Source organism: Vidua macroura, chromosome 5, assembly GCF_024509145.1.
Source record: "Vidua macroura isolate BioBank_ID:100142 chromosome 5, ASM2450914v1, whole genome shotgun sequence".
In the NCBI taxonomy this organism is placed as follows: domain Eukaryota; kingdom Metazoa; phylum Chordata; class Aves; order Passeriformes; family Viduidae; genus Vidua; species Vidua macroura.
The window spans coordinates 12,013,253-12,031,954 of record NC_071575.1 but is presented as its reverse complement, the minus strand read 5'-3'; the positions used below and the strand labels follow the sequence as shown (position 1 = coordinate 12,031,954).

Here is an 18,702-nt window from a genome sequence, read left to right as displayed (position 1 = left end):
TAATCCAGTGTGAAAATCAACCCAGGAGTACATATATAGAAATACAACACTGATTTAAAACTTTAAGTAAGATTTTATCTTGTATTTCAAGGATATTTCAAGAATATGCAAATGGATCATTGACACAGCTCAGCTACTGATCCACAGCATTTCATTAAGCTCCATGAAAACAAAACCACAACTGAGCCTCACACCATACAGAATACATTGATTACTTGGGGATATTAATGACTCACTGGAATGCAGCAATAGGCTTTGGCCTATTGTATTGTTTCATTTTGTAGCACATAACAATATTTAATATAAAATATTGCATTCCCATTTCCTATGAAATTAGCTTCCAGGCACTTCAATGCTGAAGAAAATCAGCATACTGTTGAAAGTTATATACACAATATAGGTATAGATTAAAGGAAAACAACTTGCATTAAACCAGGACTATACTACGTCCGGTGACATTGAGGCTTGCATGCTGGAGTGAATGATCTCAGAAAATCCTTCCTATAAAAGGCACTTGGAATAATAAAAACACATGTAAAAATACCACCCTCAAACAAAAACTGACTTATGTCAACATATGCTAACAAAAACATTAACCCTTTCCTCTTGTGAATATCACCAGGTAGGTAATAAACAGAAATGCAGGGAAATAAACAGCCTTAAAATTCAGGAGCTGTCCTACAAAAAAAGTGAACCACACTCCACACACATTTTTCCTCCTAACAGTGCAGTGGAGAAAAACTTGCGCCTCAGCTTATAGAAGGAGCAAAATGCAACTACTCTGCATATTTGAAGTCCTGTGAAGCTTATTTGCTAAGCATGTCACCTTGCACATTTATGGTATCAATAATTTCTTCTCTTCATACACCATTTCCAAATTCAGGACAAGAAATTTCATCAGCAATACTAGATATCATTTTCACTGGTCTGCTAGGGAAGTATATTGCCTCTCTCCAGTGACAAGACAAGAAAAAACATGTGAGTCAGAACTATAATGTTAGATCTTTTAGAAGTGCATCAAAATTTGTCAGCTGCTTAGCAAAGAACTAATTAAATCTTAGGTTATGCATAAATATTTCCACCCATCTGAAACTTTTGTTCACTGATTAACATACTAGAAAATGCATTATTTCTGAAGGAGACTAAGATAAATACATGCAGGTTTGTTATACACATAACTTCACCACTGAACTAATAAAGAGTACAGTATCAGGTTATCATTCACCTTGTAAAAATTTGCAATGGAATCAATAATTGATGACTATCTTTTTTTCAAAAAATACCAGCTCCTTTGATCCTTCCCATTGCTTCCAAAATATTCTTTTCTGTTAATCCATCTCAGTTTTAAGATCATATATAATAGTGAACAGACACAGAAACTCATCTTACAGCTTGACAAAATCAGTTTTTCATAACATGAAAACAACTTACAGAAGAAAAACAAAACAACAATAACGAAAGTAGAAACCTTATTCCTAAATGCAAAAATATGTCCTTTCTTTTACACCTATAAGAAAGAAAATAAAATCTCTTGCTAAATACACATCACGACTACTGACATTTAAATAAAGTAGACAGCTTGCAGGATTAAAATGCATTCTGGTCCTTGAAACACATTTAAATTCTATTGAAAGCCCCCATGTGCCAGTTGAGCTCTGAATTTCTGAGAAAGGCTGCAATACAGTTTACAAATACATAACAAGGGGCATATTTATTCTCACCTCTAACAGAATCACATACTTAATTCCAATTTAGCAGTTTTCATGCCAGACAATTTTCCTCTTATGTGTTCATTCCAGCCTAAAAGGAGAGGCACATAATATCTCTGGGTCACAGCAGATTACACGTGTGACCATACAACCTGAGCCACTTTTAACAAAAGGACAAAAGCAGTGCATCATTCATACCATCAACACTGTCTTGGAGGAATCTCCAGGGTATCGGAGACTGAAGACCATCAAAGATCCCAGAAAGCAAAAGAAGGTAAGGGTGGCAATATTTCTAATATCTAACAAAGACTCCACAAGAGGAATAGTTCCCATTGTCCAGTCACAGCATAATTCTGAGGGATTGAGAAGAAGCCAAGCATTTACGGGGAGGAGGTAGTTGAAAGTCAGCTGTCTTGCTGGGGATGGACTAACAGCAGCTGGGTTATCAAACCTAAAGCAAAAGAAAGGAGAAAAAGGAGCTTTTAATGAAGAAAGATATGATCTTGATTCACTTTGTGGCAAACTTTAGAGTCATAGTTAGAACTACTAATTACAGACATGTAAAATATCCTAATCTTCCTGCATTTGTCAGGTGTGAAACCATGCACAGTGATTCATTGAAGAGAGGGACAGAACCTCCTTCATGTTTATGAAACTGTTTTGGGATATAATCAACATAAGTTTGAAGAAACAGAATGATTTGTACTTCAAGTTGAATTCAATGGTGCTTGTTCATGTTTTTAATAGTTTGTCTCATTTTTTCAGGGACAGTTTTAGATTCTTGTATTTCTACATTGCTCAAACTTAAGATAAATTAGTTTTTCAGTTCTAATGTCATTCATATACGTCTTCAAGTAGTCTATCTGAAGACAACCATGTTTTCCACTTAGTACATACCTAAAATGTAAAATATATCCTGTATGTAGGAGAGGAAAAATTTAAGATGTTTGGAGAATTTAGACAAGGTTCAAATAAAGTGACAATAAAAAATACTTAAGCAATAAGACATTTAATTTCTGAATTACTAAGATGAACTATCAACTGTAAACTTTTTAAAATGGCTGCCTGCTCAGATACCTCAATATTTTGGACATTTTATTCAACAACTGTTGAAGTATATCATTTAGCAATTTCTTCTCAAAAATTTTCTTCTCAACAAAAAATGCAATATTGTACATAATAATATGCAATGTTGTTATTGCAATAATAAAATGCAGTATTGTTAATAATAATATTAAAATAGTTGAATAACACTTATGTTCATATATTTTTGACCATTTCATTCCAACTTCATTAAGTCACATCTTATTTATAAACAACTGTAAATAAGAAACACTTTACTATTACCTTGTAAACACTGGAAGCTGAGACTGGATAACCTGGACTCTGACAACTACAAGCAGGAGTGTACTGAACATTAGGACTATGAGCTTCAACAGTGTTTGGAGCATAGAGAAAGGAATACTGCCCTTCCCTCGAAGAATCTGTACAGCTGTGTCCAATAATGCTGGCAAGGTGTACTGTAAATTAAAAAATGGTTTATAATCAGACAGGGTACTCATTAGTTCCTTAGATAAATATGAGCTACCTAATACTTTTTTCCTTGGTTTTCTGTAAACGTCTGCACCCAACAGTTAATTAATTCAGCTTCTTAGTGCCTTCACGACAAGTCCCCAAAATAAGGTCTCCATTCTAATAAACTAGTCAAGGATTCTTGCTAACACTATCACAGCTGAACCTGTACACCCGTAGCTATTTTGTGCTACGGATCAAAAAATTGTACCATCTTCAGAGGCTTGAACAAATGAATTAAAACCATTAAAGGAATTCTCAAGAAGAAAAATTACTATTTTCAGAATCCTCAGCCCCTCTGAAAACTTGCTCTATGAACAAAATTCCTTATGAATGATAGAAATACTATTCACTTCCTGATTAGCCCTGGCTTTCTATTTTATGCCTCTACTGCAGTAAGTCATCACTCCTTGCCTCATGAACATCATAATCTTGCAGTTTCCCATTACATAAGCTATTTTCTTCTAGTGTACCTCTTTCCTTTTGTCTTCATGACTTCTGCTAGTGATGATTTATCACTTTACATATACCGGCCGGCTAAACTACAGAAACTGAAATGTTTTTGAGGACTGGTTCATGTGACACCTGTGCTTTCAGAAGAAGCCTCAGTTTACATTTTCTCTTTCCTATTCAACTGACTTACACAATCTTTTTAAACTTCAGTGAAATTGAAGATAAGATCAAAAGTTACTAAAAGGAAGGAAGAGTGGGCTGAAAACCAGTCACGTACTGGTGATTTTCTTAAAAATCCAGCTAGAAAACTGTATTTTAATTCAGTAGACCTGCAAAGGCAATAGTTACAAAGACATCTATATGATTTTGGTATTTCAGCCTTGATTATGTGTCCCCAGGATAGACAATCTTTTGGCTTTTATTTTATTTTTTTGCAAAATTTTCCTGCAAGCAATAAAGGAATAATAACCACATTTTCTTAAAAAATGGAATGCTACATTTTTAATTACTACATTTTAATTTTAAATTTATTTTGGTTATTAAAAAGTCTAGAATTATTTAATTGCAGGAAAATCTTGTTTCTTTATGGAAAAGTTACTATTAATTTAAAGGCTTATCAACACTTAAAATGAAATATATCAGATAACTGTCTTCTTAAAACAACAAATTTCTTAAGAATATTGCTTATTCAAATAGGACTACTCTAAAACATTTGGCTACTCAACAGAAAATTATGAAACGAATTTGTATATAATATGTTCTCTATTTTTACTACAGGGATTAAAAACAAATAATCCTCCATCTTTATGCACCTCAAACTTTAATCAAGACTGTTACATGCTAGCATTTGCAAATCTCAGTCAGCTAAAACCATAGGCTTCCATTAAGACCTGTTAAGTCTTTACTGAGTATATTTGCTAACATCTCTGCATGGCACATAAAGGACAACTCAGAAGTTACTTGATTCCCTAACTGTCAAACATGAAATGACTCAAAAAAATCTGAAAAATGTAATAGAACGATTGAGTTAACCTTAAATGAGAAAGATTGGTGCCAAAATATGACGCTTCAAAGTACTTAATGTCTCGTAACAGAAATCCACTTTATTTTTCAACAGCTTACCCCTTGAGCAATAAAGACTTCATACACACAGCATATCCCCACCACTGTTATTCCTTGTTCTTTACACAGTGTTGCAACAGCTACTAGAAATACAGTCACTGCAATTGGAGTCCACACTGCAAGTAAAGAAGACATTATTGAAAATGTTCCATCTTACAAAAACCACATTTAATAAAGTAAATTACTTTAAAAAGTGAAGGCTTTGGCTTCTCACTCTGAATATGCCATGTTCTGTAATGTTCTTTAGTATATGTAATGTCTTATGAAAGATGACCACTTTTACTCTACAGAAAATAATACACATGCACCAATTTTTAAATTGCCTCTCTTAAATTGAAAGAAATAAATTAAGGGTAAAAGACTAATTTATAATAAGTTAAACAAAGTATCTCAGTATTTCCTAAATCACCAGAGCACTTCCTCAAATGGAACATTTTATAGGGAATAATGATTTCTCCCTATGTCAATCTGACTCTGGCAAAGATGGAAGCCTCCTTTATCTGCACTGAAACTTTGGAATATACTTGTGACTGACCATCTGAGGCACCTCAGCACACTTCCACTTAAATTGCAATAATAAAAGTCAGTGTGAGCATCTCCTAGGGTAGGTGTCACAAAACTAATTAAAGATGTGCCTAAGTCTTGGGGAAAAATGCAATTTATAATGGAAAGTAGTATTACATGGGTATCTTGGCTCTGAAGGAGTCTTGGACCACACTTCCTGAATAAACAGTTCACCTCTATTATGGTTTTAAGAATGATTTTATCAGCGATAAATTAAATCATATCTCTATTTGTCAATCAATTACCTATGGTATTATCTGGCCCTTTAGACTTTGTGTATGACAAAAAAGCAGCTAGGAAAAAAATAGATGATAAAAGCTCTGCTCTGCCCACAACTCCAGTTACCTGAAAAATAAAAGAAGAAAAAAAAATTATTATTCAGTATTTATTATTATATTTTTAGATAGTATTTGCTGAGCTTTTATTAGGAATCTAGGTATGCTATTTAAATGTTATTAGATATTTATTATTATATAAATATATCAGATCTCTAAGGAAGTATTCTATAGAGCACAGGAGTTACCAATCCCCTGGAGCAAGAAATTGGGTAAGGAAAGCAAGAGGTCAACACTGCCGAGTAGAGAACTGTTGGTCAAACTAAACTGAAAGAAGCAAATGCCCAGGCAGCAGAAACAAGGACCGGTAACCTGGGAAGAATAACCTGGGACAAAGCTCAGTTGTACAGAGATGGGGTGTGGAAGGCCAAGGCAAAGCTGGAACTAAACGTGGCAAGGGACATAAAGAATAACAAGAAAAAAAACCTGAAAAAAACTGGTAACAAGGAGAAGGCTGAGGTACTCAACAACATTTCTGCCTCAGTGTTCAATGGCAACCTCTCCTCCCTTGATGAGACAGAGAGGAGTGGATTTTATGAAATTCAGAGAAGCGTTAAAACACATGTGGCAGAGGATTGTTTCAGAATCCCCAAAGAAATACAGATTCATTCCCATTTCAAGAACTGTTTTCAAAAAACGCTAAAGTGAAACTAACAATCGGACATGGAAGACAGGTCATTATGCTCATGGTTATTGCAGCAGCCACTGTGTTGCCTACAGTACCTTCTAGGACTACCATTCTTCATTACTTGTCCTCTTCTGTAGTGCCTCTGATTGCTTCCAAATTTTTACAAGTAACATGGCTGAAAAATAGCATGCTGTCCTGAGGCAGATGGTTGTATTTAACTAAGGAAACTGCATAGCTCATATTTAACTATGACGATGCTGAAAACTGACTTTTTGCCATCTGGACCCAGCTAGAAAGTTTTATTGCTAGTACATTCTTGGTCAAGCACGATTGATCCAGCACAGCATAAAATGAGAAAGTAACTCAGTACCCAAGGTCACAGTGTAAAGAAAAGTATTCTAATCTGAATCTGAAATCATACTCTGGTATTTAGCTTGGGACTACTGTATGTTTACCAAAGGATTCACTGAATCATGCACAAAGTGTGTTTCACAGTTGGTAAGACACCACAGTTTGTGTTAATATTTTGAAGAGCATCTAAGTATTTGCTTCCAAAATATCTTAAGGTGTTTCAAAGATTCCTGGTCTGGATTCCAAAGTTGTCTAGCATTAAGACATTAAAGAGAACTTTATCTGTAGATCAGTTGAAATAGAATGTTAATAAAGCATGTTGGTGTGCCTCCACATTTGACTGCCACCAAAAGAGAGGTTCTATTTCTGGATACAAACATGACTTATGAGAGAAAATTTCAGCATTCACGAGGTAAGTTGACATCCTGTAGTTATAAATGTGGTTTACATACTTCTGGCCAGAACAGTAGCAAAGTAACTAGGAAGACTGCACTGAAATTGTAAAGACAAGGACAAATGAAACTATGATGCTGTAATTCAACTAATTTCCTAAAAACTTCTTCCTCAGAAGAAGAGATATCATCACTGCAAGAGCCTAGCTTCTTTCTGAACTCCAGCAGAAAATGATCTTCTACTTATCCTGCTTTGATAACTTTTCCAGGAAAAATCTGTTTATTGTAAGATAGGTAAAGGGTTGAAATATTTATGCATTGTATCTGCTGTTTCAAACTCTTGTGCAAGTGACGAATAAGTAGGAGACTAATTTGTAAGGAATTAAGACCAGATACCTTTCAATTATAATTATAAAAGATATAAAAATCCCTAGTCCCAACATGCATCTAATTATTACCTCCTCTTTTCTGTGTAAGGAAACCTCCACTTGTTCTTCTTTTTACACACTGAAAAAGGTGAGGGCAAGAAGAAAACGAGCCCTTATCTGACTCTTCACTGAGTACAACAGCAGGAGGAGTCAACTAGAATCGCAGTTTCGCAGTTTCCAGGCCAGCACCAAGCTGCAGCGATCCCTGTGTTACAGCGCCCTCCCGTGGCGCACACCAGGCAGGCCTTACACACCCTCTGCCCAATGGCTCCGGAACTACGCAACATCGCCGTACACAATTAGCTTCTGTTACACAATGCGCTCTAGGAGTTGCACGCTACTTTTTGCCAACTCTGATGCACAGTACTAAAAGCATCTGTGCTACACGCTATTTCGGGCAGAATCTCAACGTTCAGGCATAATAAAGAATCACTGAAATTTGGAATGAAAGTGATAAAATTACAATGGTTGATCTAACCTGTGAGCCACTAACGTAAGTCACTGGCAACTTGCTAACACTGCTGCAAAGATCCTGTCACATTTACTACAAGAGGCAAAGCCAAATTTGCAATTTAAAGCATGTTTTTTCACAGAACCAGAAAACCAAATGAAGTAAAAAATTTTGCCCAAGTTTTTATAGGGGTTTCTGCTTTGGAGTACGCAGAAATTTTTAGATACTTAACTTCTTCATTTTAAACATTCCCTTAACTTCTAGCAACCATGTATTTGTAGCTTAAATAAAAGCCAATTTTATCAACTCAATTCCTGTAAAATTTGCTCAAAATACATGGATGCAGGCTTCTTAATTATTGCTTAAAGGGATCTGTACTATTTGTATATAAGAGACAGATGGAAACTCTTCACCCAAAATATCAGGACCAAAAAAATTACAACATAAAGTAAGAGCAGACCCCTCTCATTTTATTAAAATCAAAACACTCTACTCCCCCTTTCCCCACCCTAAAAAACTCTCTCCACTCAATAAAGTGGTATCACCTCCAAAGCAGTAAAGTTTCAAACACTTTCAGTTTTCTAAAAAAAAGCTAATACTATTAAAAAAAAAAAAAAAAAAAAAAAAAAAAAAAAAAAAAAAAAAAAAGAGACAGGGCTTTGCAACACCTGTGTATTGAAATCCAGGAAAGCAAATTGAAGGGGAGCAGACATAACAGCAGAAAATGCCACAAATTTGCTTTATCATATTTTCTGGCAAAAAGAAATCTTATGAGTGGTGATCACCAGACTTCATTTCCTCCACAACATTGCAAGCCTGGTTGGCCATTAAAAAGTATATAATCAGAAAATATGTACAAATAAAGCTTCTTGTTTTTTTTAAATAGCAGTGAAGAATTCCTTCAGAATCAAAAACAAGAGAAATGTATTTTTTCTTCCTTATATGCTATATGTTAAAAAAGTGGAAGGTTCAAACAGAATTGGGCCTAAGCTGGCTATAGCACAGCAATGACAATCCTAGAGAACGTCCCACTAGGACAGACACATTGACATAAAAGAAAGTAGACAGAACAGACTTGGTGATTAGCCACAAGGGATTCTGGAAATGCATTAGGAGGCATTCATAGCATTTGCAAAATAGGATACTGTATGAATCATCACAGAACACAAATGTCTACGTAAACCAAAGTCATAAAAGCCAACGTATATAGCAGAGGCCTAAATTATTTAGTCCCTAAATTCATGTTTCTTTAATTATTTTTCAGTAGCTGCATGTAATATAAAACAACTCTTGAGCATGGAAATTTGTCACTTCCACCACTCACTGCAAAGGGAAGAGTAAGTATAAATAAAATCATAATTTCTGGAGTTATATATATAAAAGCAGATATAAAAACCATGAAATTTAAGTTTAATTAACACAGTTCAAACAAATTAGGCACATCACAGCTGTACCTACCGCTTCAGTATGTATTGGGTGCACTGCAAAGAGCAAGGATGCAATGACACTGCTCCTGTTGTCCAGGAAGAGCTTACAGACTTTGAGGAAGACAATGCAAACCACCACATGAAAGACCAGATTTAGAAAGTGGTAAGAAACTGCATTTAACTCGCTGAACAAGTAGTTTAAGCGAAACGTTAGAACTGTAAGGGGACGATAAGATTTATGACTCCTCTCCTGAAAGAAAATAAATAAATCAATCACCACTAACTTACAAAATGACTTTCACTCCAAAATACCTTTCTAAACACCTATCCATACCTGAATTCCCTTCTACTGTCATGCATCTACCTTCAAAACAAAGATATGAAAATCAGTAGCCCAACAACAAAAAAAAAAATAATGGCTTTTTTCCACTGGACATGGTTAAGGATTTTTTTTCAGTAAAAACATGTTAAAAAGTACTATTTGAAACTTCACTGAGGAATTTAGGAACCTACTTAACCCTCAATACAGAAATAAATGGCATCTGGAAGCTTTGGTTACACGGTTATGTGAAAATTATGTATCAGTGTCTATTTGCAGAGTAGCAAGTAGTATGTCACATGGAACTAACCCCATAGGTTATGAACATAAGATTAGAAAGTGGAATGCCTTGATAAGCAGAAAATGTATGAATGGGAGTGAATTTTTGTTCATTTCCTTAGCAAAAACACCATGTGTGACTTTCAAAACTGTGTCAAAATCCTTTAGCTACTGCCATTTAACAGTGTTTATAAAGAGCTTCAATGCCAATTCTGCTTTTCAGATAATACATAGCCACTCTATATGGGCTACAAATCATAAACTCTGAAATTAATATCTCTCTCTCTCTCCCTATATATATATATAAAATTAAATACATTTAAAGGATTCAATATCCTAATTCCAAGCTTTGTTGTTGAACTGTTATCTTTCCTTCCAGGTTGCATTTGGAAATAAATGCCCTTGTATGTCAATATCTAACTTTTGCAGGAGAATATAAATTGGTGAGAGTTGTTCAATTTTGATATTTTTATTACATAGGAAATAACATCATGCAGCTGTCAGTACAACTTCATTTTCTTATGAAAATGAAGTCATTTCATTGAGCAAAGGGAATGAATATAAGCTGTGTCTTCCTGCTATTCTTGTAAAAAACACTAACACCATCAAATTCCATCAAATCCAAGCTATTCTGTTAAAACCACACTAGGAAAAAGAAGTGTAAAAACACTTTGCAAGGTTTTTTTTCAATTTCCTAAAAGTTTCAATGTGTTTCACAAACCATTTACCTCAGACATTGGAGTGCCCCAGAAGTCATTCTGAAACAGATTTCTTAACGGAGTAGAAGGATGCAAATCTTTATTGTCCAAAATCGCTGAAACATCATCAAAAACAAACCCACAAAAGAGACTGTTCCAGTAGCAGGCTGCCACCACACCAACTATTAGTGCTGCTTCCTTCAGGCTTACGTCAGCCATCTTCTCAAGGAGGTTTCATAGACAAAAACTGAAATATACATAGAGAAACTTGAGAAGTTTTACTTTCTTTATCAAGTTTAATAAGTCAAATTAAGACATCAAATACTTTAGAAGTTAATGACACTCCATACCTAACAGTCAGTAAGATAGGAAGGTTTCTTCAAGTCATGCATGTAACATGGTTTAGTGTTTAAATTAAATACTCACATTAAAATATCTTACCCTTAAGAAGGTGGATGCACTGCTACTTTTCATGTTTTATTTGGGGAAAAAGGAAAAAAAGCATTGATAATAAATTGTGATGAAGTTTTCAGCAGACAGCTATGCAGTTCAGGAGAGTGCTGCAAACTGATAAACTATGAAAAATAAGTTCTTTGGAATCCTGAGAAATTTAACATACACAAAATTCTAAGTTAGCAAAGAGGCAGATATTGTGTCAATTATTTATGGGTTTAGGTTTAAAGGTGTTTCTCAAAATATTTCAAAATCAATTAAAACTAAAACAAACTTTAAACATTCTAATGAACAAACAGGAAACTTGTAGAACTTCATACAGGAGGTTCAAGGACAGGTAAAGGACATTAATAATAGTAATAAAAAGGTAAACTTACCATTGAAGGTCACACTAGGCTTACTTGCATTCTTTGTAGAAGTTCACAAAATGGTCATATTTTTTCCTCAACTCTGCCAGTTGTTCTGATGTCGCTGACTGTTCATGAGACTACTGTCAAAAAAATAGCATGCAAAAAACCAAAATTAACTTTATCTTATATTATTTTCTCTCATCTTGCTAACTTCCTAAGCCCTAGAAATTATTAATCAGCAGTTTTATGATTAATTACATAATATGATATGAACTGATCAAAAGGTGAAATTACTGTGTATTGGGTTGTTTGAAAATACTGTTCTGCCTTGGAAGAATGAGAAGGTAACTACAGGTCAAAGGCATTTCTTCTGACCACTGGTTGACTCTGCATAGACCACTGCCACCTGTTGGGACCGAAGATACTGAAAGGCTACACAGTTGAACACTAACTTCATTTTGAAAAAATGGACATGCCTGAACAAGAGTATTTTCCCCCCAAACTGTAGAGGGGGAGCATCTGTAGGGACACAAAGCAGCTAATATTAGCCAGATAATGTGGATCCATGAATACATAATGAATGCAGCCTTATGTTTATCACAGTTTAAACATCAAAGCTGATGAGCTATTTGAAAGCTACAGTCTGCTTTATTGTCCTAAACCCTGAAATCCTGGTGATTTTTTTTTTTCTTTGGTCTACTGGGCGTTTTAAAAATTGTGTTCAGATTTCATAAAACATGCTGAGCTGGAAGGGAGTCACAAGGACCACTGAGTCCAACTTCTGGCCCTGAGCAGGACAACCTCAAGAATCACACAATGTGCCTGAGAGTGTTATCCAAATGCTTCTTGAACTCTTAACACAGGCCACAGAGATCTAGGTAGGTGATCTTGTTTGTAGTTTGCAGTGTGGACCTGAGAGCTCATAACCATTCACCACCACCTAGTGGCAAAGAAGCAGTAGGTACAGGAAGGAATACATGTGCAACAAGATGCGGGTGCAGCTAAACTGAAAACCAGGACACATATCATTTTAAAGAAATCAAACCAAACCATTTGGTGTTCCTCACATAATGGCAATTAAGGGCTTTTGTAGTACTTGGAGCACTGACTATTGATATTACTTCAACAAAGAAAGCCTGTTTTTTAAAGCTGCCACCACTTTTGTAATTAACAAAAATAAGTAAAAAAACCACCACAATGTTGAAGGATGGTGCTACACCTTTTTCATAGAATCATACAGTGGTTTGGGTTGGAAGGGACCTTAAAGATCATCTAGTTCCAATCCCCCTGCCATGGGCTTGATCCGAGTACTTTAAGACACAAAGTTTACAACTGAACCTATCTTTGGTCTTCTCGGCAGCCAGAGAAATCTTACAAAAAAAGAAAACAAAGCATGCTACAGGAACACACTTTTGAACTTGAGCTCAGCACTTTTTTAGTCACCCCTTCAAAGAAGGTGGATATGAAACATATGCTTCTACCCTGCCATAATTTGAAATTCCTTTTTTTGCAACAGCTTCTGAAGAGTCCACTTCCTACTTCTTGAAGTTAACTACTACTGAGAAGCAGTGATATCTGAAAAGGACCTACAATAAACATGTCAGGATTTTCCAAATTACAAGCCTTTATTATTTTAAATACTGTGACATAGTAATATTACTACACAGAACCAACTCTTAAGATTTATTTAAATTCAACCTTTAAGAAAAGGCTTTGTTGGATAAGTAGGGTTTTGCTGACTTCTAATTCTTTAACTACACTTATTCAGAAACAGCTACTGTTACCCAACTAGCAAAGAACCAAAATTGATTCCTAAGTATTGTGTCTTATCAGAATGAAAAGCTTAACCAGCCTTATTTATTAACTCCTTCAACTTTTGCAAGTAGGTTTTCACTTTTGCACATGTGAAAAAGTATGTCAAAACATCTACAATACTTATCCCTTAATCCCAGGTGATTCTGATGCTTTCACAAGCCTTTCATTTTGCTCTGAATTTCTAGTACTCCTTCCACTCAGAACTCCACACTATACACCATTATTGACCATGCTCCTCCCTGACAGAGCTCCACTCACCTACATGCCAGCTGTAGGAAAATGCTGTTGTCATTTGAATGAAAGGAAACTCTTAAGCATAAATAAATTCAGGTATTAGATAAATCCAAAGTTCATGTTTTAGTGGCTAGCCCACCATTAGAGAACTCCATAAAATACCCACATTTAACATTGTAAGTTTTTATTGCAATTCACCTTCTCCTTTACATGCACATTTCAATCTCAGATACAATTACAATTGCATGCAAATACATGGCTATACTTTGGTCTTTCAAGACAAGTATTTGAGTCACAGACACTCCAGGCAATCCTGAAGAGTTTTACTAAATTTACTGTAAGCAATGAATATATGCAACAAAATGCACTGTTCTGGTTTTAGCAGCAAGTCACCCAACATTCTGCTTGAATTGTAACAAACTTGGTAACCTCTAAAGCATCACACCACACCCCTCTCAAATTTTATTTGTGTGCTAAAACACTAGGTCTTGAAAAGAGAGAGGCATAATGGAAATCTGGTAAAGCCCCCATATTCAAGCACTCTGCTTCCAGGCTAAGCACAAAGAGAAAAATGGGAAATGTAAGGCCACGTAGAACTTGTAGACTGCACAAAACTGCAGCACAGGTACTTTACTACTTCTGACTTGCATTCTGGCATTCTAAGGTCTTATTCTCCTGAAATGTACTATAAAGATACAGAGAGTTAGGAAAATTACTTTTTTTCCTGGGTAGGAAAGCAGGTCCTTTTTTTGACGTGCTTTGATTAAAGGGCACTTTTAATGTTCTTGCTGACTTAAAGTATAAATATGGAATAAAAAAAATGCGGTCCTTTATGTTAGCATAACAGTGCAGATTTTGAGCAAGTCTTGCCATCAGAACTACTACTTCCTATCTGCTACTGCAGCTGGGTCCACCCTCACACTCCAAGCTCCAAACCCACAATGAACATCAACATGTTGAGAATGCAAAACTAAAGCAGAGGTTTATAAAAGATCATCTGTACTTGGTAAGCCAGGCAAAAGTATGCCTGTCATTAAACTCAGTGGAAAACAGCAACTGCTTCTTGGCAACCAAAATTACTTTCACGCCAACTAATCTATTATCAGTTTGATGTTGGAAAGTAAGAAGCCATGTAAGGAGTATAAAAGACTGAGAACCTTGCAAATCACAGACGTGCAAGAGGCTGCTGAAGCCTTGATATGACTGGGCTGCTCATGTGAGTGGAAATATTCTCCTTCTTACCCACCTAACATGTTGATCAACCCAAGTATGGTCTTGCAAGTGCCAGTACTTTACTTCCAGTGATGGATGTATTTGATAAACACTTGCAAAATGCTGCCTAACAACTTCTTTGTTAAAACAGACTTGCTGCAAGGAAGAACCACATCACTGCCTAGTCCTAAACATGCAAATAGGCTGAACATTCCTCAGGTTATTTTTTCATCTCACCTACCTGCTACTTTGACAGCTTCTAAGACTGCCCCTCAGATACCTTAACCACCCCTTGGGTATAACTGCCAGCTTGTGGTCTAGTGCACAGCCACAGAGCTACCATTTGCCTGGATGAAATCAGGACAGACATACTTTATTCCAAAGACTTCTGTTGGATACTTTAATGTCGATTTCTTCTCTCTCTCAGGGTTCCTATAGGTCAGGGTGACCCCAAGAGAGATCCAAAAAGAGTCTTTGCTTCCCTAGCCTGAACACAGCTGAAGAAGAGGTCTGGAATGCTTCCGACTGTGTTTTCAAGGTTATTTCTTCTTATCTATAACAGTTTCTCTCTGACCTGCCAAGGTCTGCCTAGTACAGAAGCCATAGCAGTCTCCCCTCGCGCCTGGGCGGCTCCCACATTATATACTCAAAACTACGTGTACCATGTTTACAGGCCCTGTACCAATACCTAAGATCTATGTTGGACAGTGTGTCCTTATCCTAAACCAATAGAAAAGTGTCACTATCACACCGAGACATGGAGGACAAGAAGAACAAGAAGGTCAGGACACGCCCAAATCCCTCCATCTTGTCCCCTGAACCCCTTATCTTAAAAACCCCAGAATTCTACTTTTCCACCCTGTGTTAGTTCACCTATTACACTACTCAAACCCTTTTGACTTGTAATTTCTCATCCAGAGTTGGCAGTTTTCCACAGGCTAAAATCGAAGCTACAGATGTTTTTGACTTCTTGCCAGGGTCTCTGAGACCCCTGCCAGAGTCTCAAGACAGCCAGAGCAGCCAGAGGGATGTTCTGGACTCCAACACTTTAATTTACAATAATATCTGACCATCATGAAGAATATACAGCTGAAAACAATGAACAGCAAGGTAAACCTTGAGAGTCAGAAAATGCACAGTAGTCAACAGAGCCAACTGTAAAAAAAAGAATGCAAAACAGCCTATCACTGGACTAAATTTCTGAGGCTGTTTGGCACCGAAATCTGCACTTTGCACTGCACCGTTTTCATATTTGTATACAGAGACATTAAATGGAAAGGACAGAAGAGAACCAGAACTCTCAAGTCCATTTGGCGCATAAAGTACATAGTTTTCCTGTTCCAGCTTCTTGAGATCACTCTAATAGTTCATCCAGTCTTCAATAATAACAAATAAGAGTAAAACTTAAGAAAGTCTCACAAAACTGAAAAAATGCACTGACAAAAACCCAAGTAACAACCACCAAAAGAGACAAAGCACTTTTAGAAGGTAAGAAAACACAATATTTCTCAATGATTGCTTCTAAATCCATGACACTACATGTTGCAAGATGCAGTAGTCTGCATAAGAAAACCTCTGACACAAATAATGCATGATGATGGTCTAAGACTATCCTCAGTTGGGAAATTTGGGAGTGCAGAAGCCATTTTCTGTCCATCAGAATTTAAAAAAATTTGGCAAGTGTGTATCTTGGCAAGAATACAGCTGTAATCCTGAAAACATGCAAAAGCTATTTAGCATTCCATAATTAGCTATCTGCCACCTTACATTAAAAGACCCTTGCAGGAAGAAATATGTTTTTGTCTGTTATACACATCTGACTATCAAACTTTGGAAACTTAAACATACATTAATTTTTTTTTTCTACAGAGTAATGGCACTTGGATGGATTGAAAGGCATTAATAACAACATGTTATGTCAATTTACTAAACAATAATCAGCAATACTGGAGATTTATTTACTAGAGACACAAACTTTATTAATCACTGAAGGTTCTGAACTGTTTAGAACATTACCTACAGTTCACACAGAAAACCTTCAAATCATCAAATCACAGCTGAGATTTAAATGACTGGGCTTGAATCTGATCTAGAAAGCAAGAAGTATTTGGAAAGATGAGAGGAGAAATAATACAAAACAAGCCTGAATTTCCCTTTCATCTTGCTGAAATCCTAAACCAGGATAAATATAACAAGAAAAGTTTTATTGTGAAAACCTTCTGCAAGGTTTTCACTACCAGATCAAGAGGCGTGGGACTACTAGGAAATAACCCTTCACTACATAGGAAGGTAATGGCCTCCAGCCTTCTCTTCACATGGTTCAGAAGGATTAACTAGAAGAGCACTGGCAGTTCTGATACAAAGTGAGAACACAGGTGAAAGATCTCCCACGGGAAAAGAACTTGCTGGCAACCAGGCAGCTGGACTAACACTTGTGAGATCTTAGGTTAGTCTGATACAAACAAAGACCAAAATGTAACACAATTTAAAATGGGTGAGATGAAAACACTGGTTTAGCCGGTGGTTTAGCTTCAGTTTGTTCAATGCAACTGGTACACGCCAGTTTAAATACAAACCACACAGGTCTAGCTTGTACTTTATAACTTAAAAACTTAAATCAGTAACAGAATCTCATTTTTCAATGTCAAACCTTTAGGGGTTTTTGCCACATTCAAACAGTAGCAAAATAATACCCATTCTATTTAGAGCAACTACATAAAACATCTTTTGTGGCCTTACTGATGCAAAAAGTGTCTCTAAAATAACACTTATCACCACTCTCTGTGTTCCAGAAATGCAACAGCAGAAACTGCATGCTTGTTTACTCCAAAGAATAAATTAACAGAAGCTACATGTGAGGTATAAGGTGAAAACACAGCCTTAAGACTCTGCTACTCTGTCCTTATTTAGTATGTTGGGTCTGTGTACGATTTCTTGTGTACTTTAAATCACGTTCCATTAGGCTTTTCATAGTGTGGTTTTTCTATTAGGTCTTTGCAAGGGCACACTGTTATCAAAGCTGTGATTTAACATGTATGCCTGAATTGATTTCTTGGCTCCAGAACTGTAAGTATCTAATCCCACTAAAAGATTCACTTACACAAAGTTCATCACATGAGGTGGTACAAAACATAAGAAAAACTAATTTACTTGGTCCAAGCCACACTGTATTTTAAATGTTTTCTCATTTTGTGTGGGGTTAATACTTCAATTCCTTTTACTCTTTTTTCACTTTTGGAGCTTCCACGCCCACCTCAAATCCAAATACCTTTTACTTCTGCACCAATGGTCTTTACTAGCTGCACTACACAATTACAACCCAGATATGGTTTCACTGCCAGTAAATGTAATAACGTGTTCTCTGCTGATTCTACAACAGGACACTCAAAAATGCTGATGCATATTAAATAAAGCACATTAAATAGCTATACTGGCATTAACAGCTGGCTAAGATGATGAACATGATTAAAAAAAAAAGCTCCTATACAGAAGCATTCCAGCATCAATAGATTATTTTCTCTGTCACAGAAAGATTCCTCTCCTGAAGGCTTTGTTTGTGGCTAAGGTGCCATTATTTTCTGTGGCACTTCCTATACCTATAAAAGTCCCTGCTACTAAGAAATCATTGTTTTACACTTAACCATAATTAATTGCATAATTTATTTATTTTTAGTAACATTACCCATTCATTAAATATAGCCCAGTCTCCTTCCCTTCCCTAACTACAGAGTTTGCTTTTTGCCCCTAATACAGAACTATAATTAACCAAACCCCGGCTGAGATATAGAAGTCTCGGAGCTGTGCTGTGACTGGAACAACTGCATAAGGAGTGCAAGGCATCTTGCATCTTGTCAGTCTCCATTAAATATCAACAATTATCGAGAGATAGCAAAAAAACTGAAAACAATTA

The 18,702-nt window shown here is 36.0% G+C and overlaps 1 protein-coding gene across 2 annotated transcripts in view; it reads right to left on the bottom strand.

The window, feature by feature from the left end:
* Positions 1-18,702, bottom strand: part of TMTC3 (transmembrane O-mannosyltransferase targeting cadherins 3) — a 29,740-nt gene that overhangs the window by 10,265 nt on the left and 773 nt on the right. For both annotated transcript variants that reach the window (XM_053977579.1, XM_053977578.1), the window contains exons 2-8: positions 11,559-11,671; positions 10,759-10,975; positions 9,464-9,682; positions 5,666-5,765; positions 4,857-4,972; positions 3,057-3,229; positions 1,908-2,160 (exon numbers count right to left, since the gene is read on the bottom strand). In XM_053977579.1, the coding sequence (XP_053833554.1) occupies positions 1,908-2,160; positions 3,057-3,229; positions 4,857-4,972; positions 5,666-5,765; positions 9,464-9,682; positions 10,759-10,947 (1,050 nt within the window). In that variant the 5' untranslated portion in view covers positions 10,948-10,975; positions 11,559-11,671. The remainder of the gene's footprint in view (positions 1-1,907; positions 2,161-3,056; positions 3,230-4,856; positions 4,973-5,665; positions 5,766-9,463; positions 9,683-10,758; positions 10,976-11,558; positions 11,672-18,702) is intronic.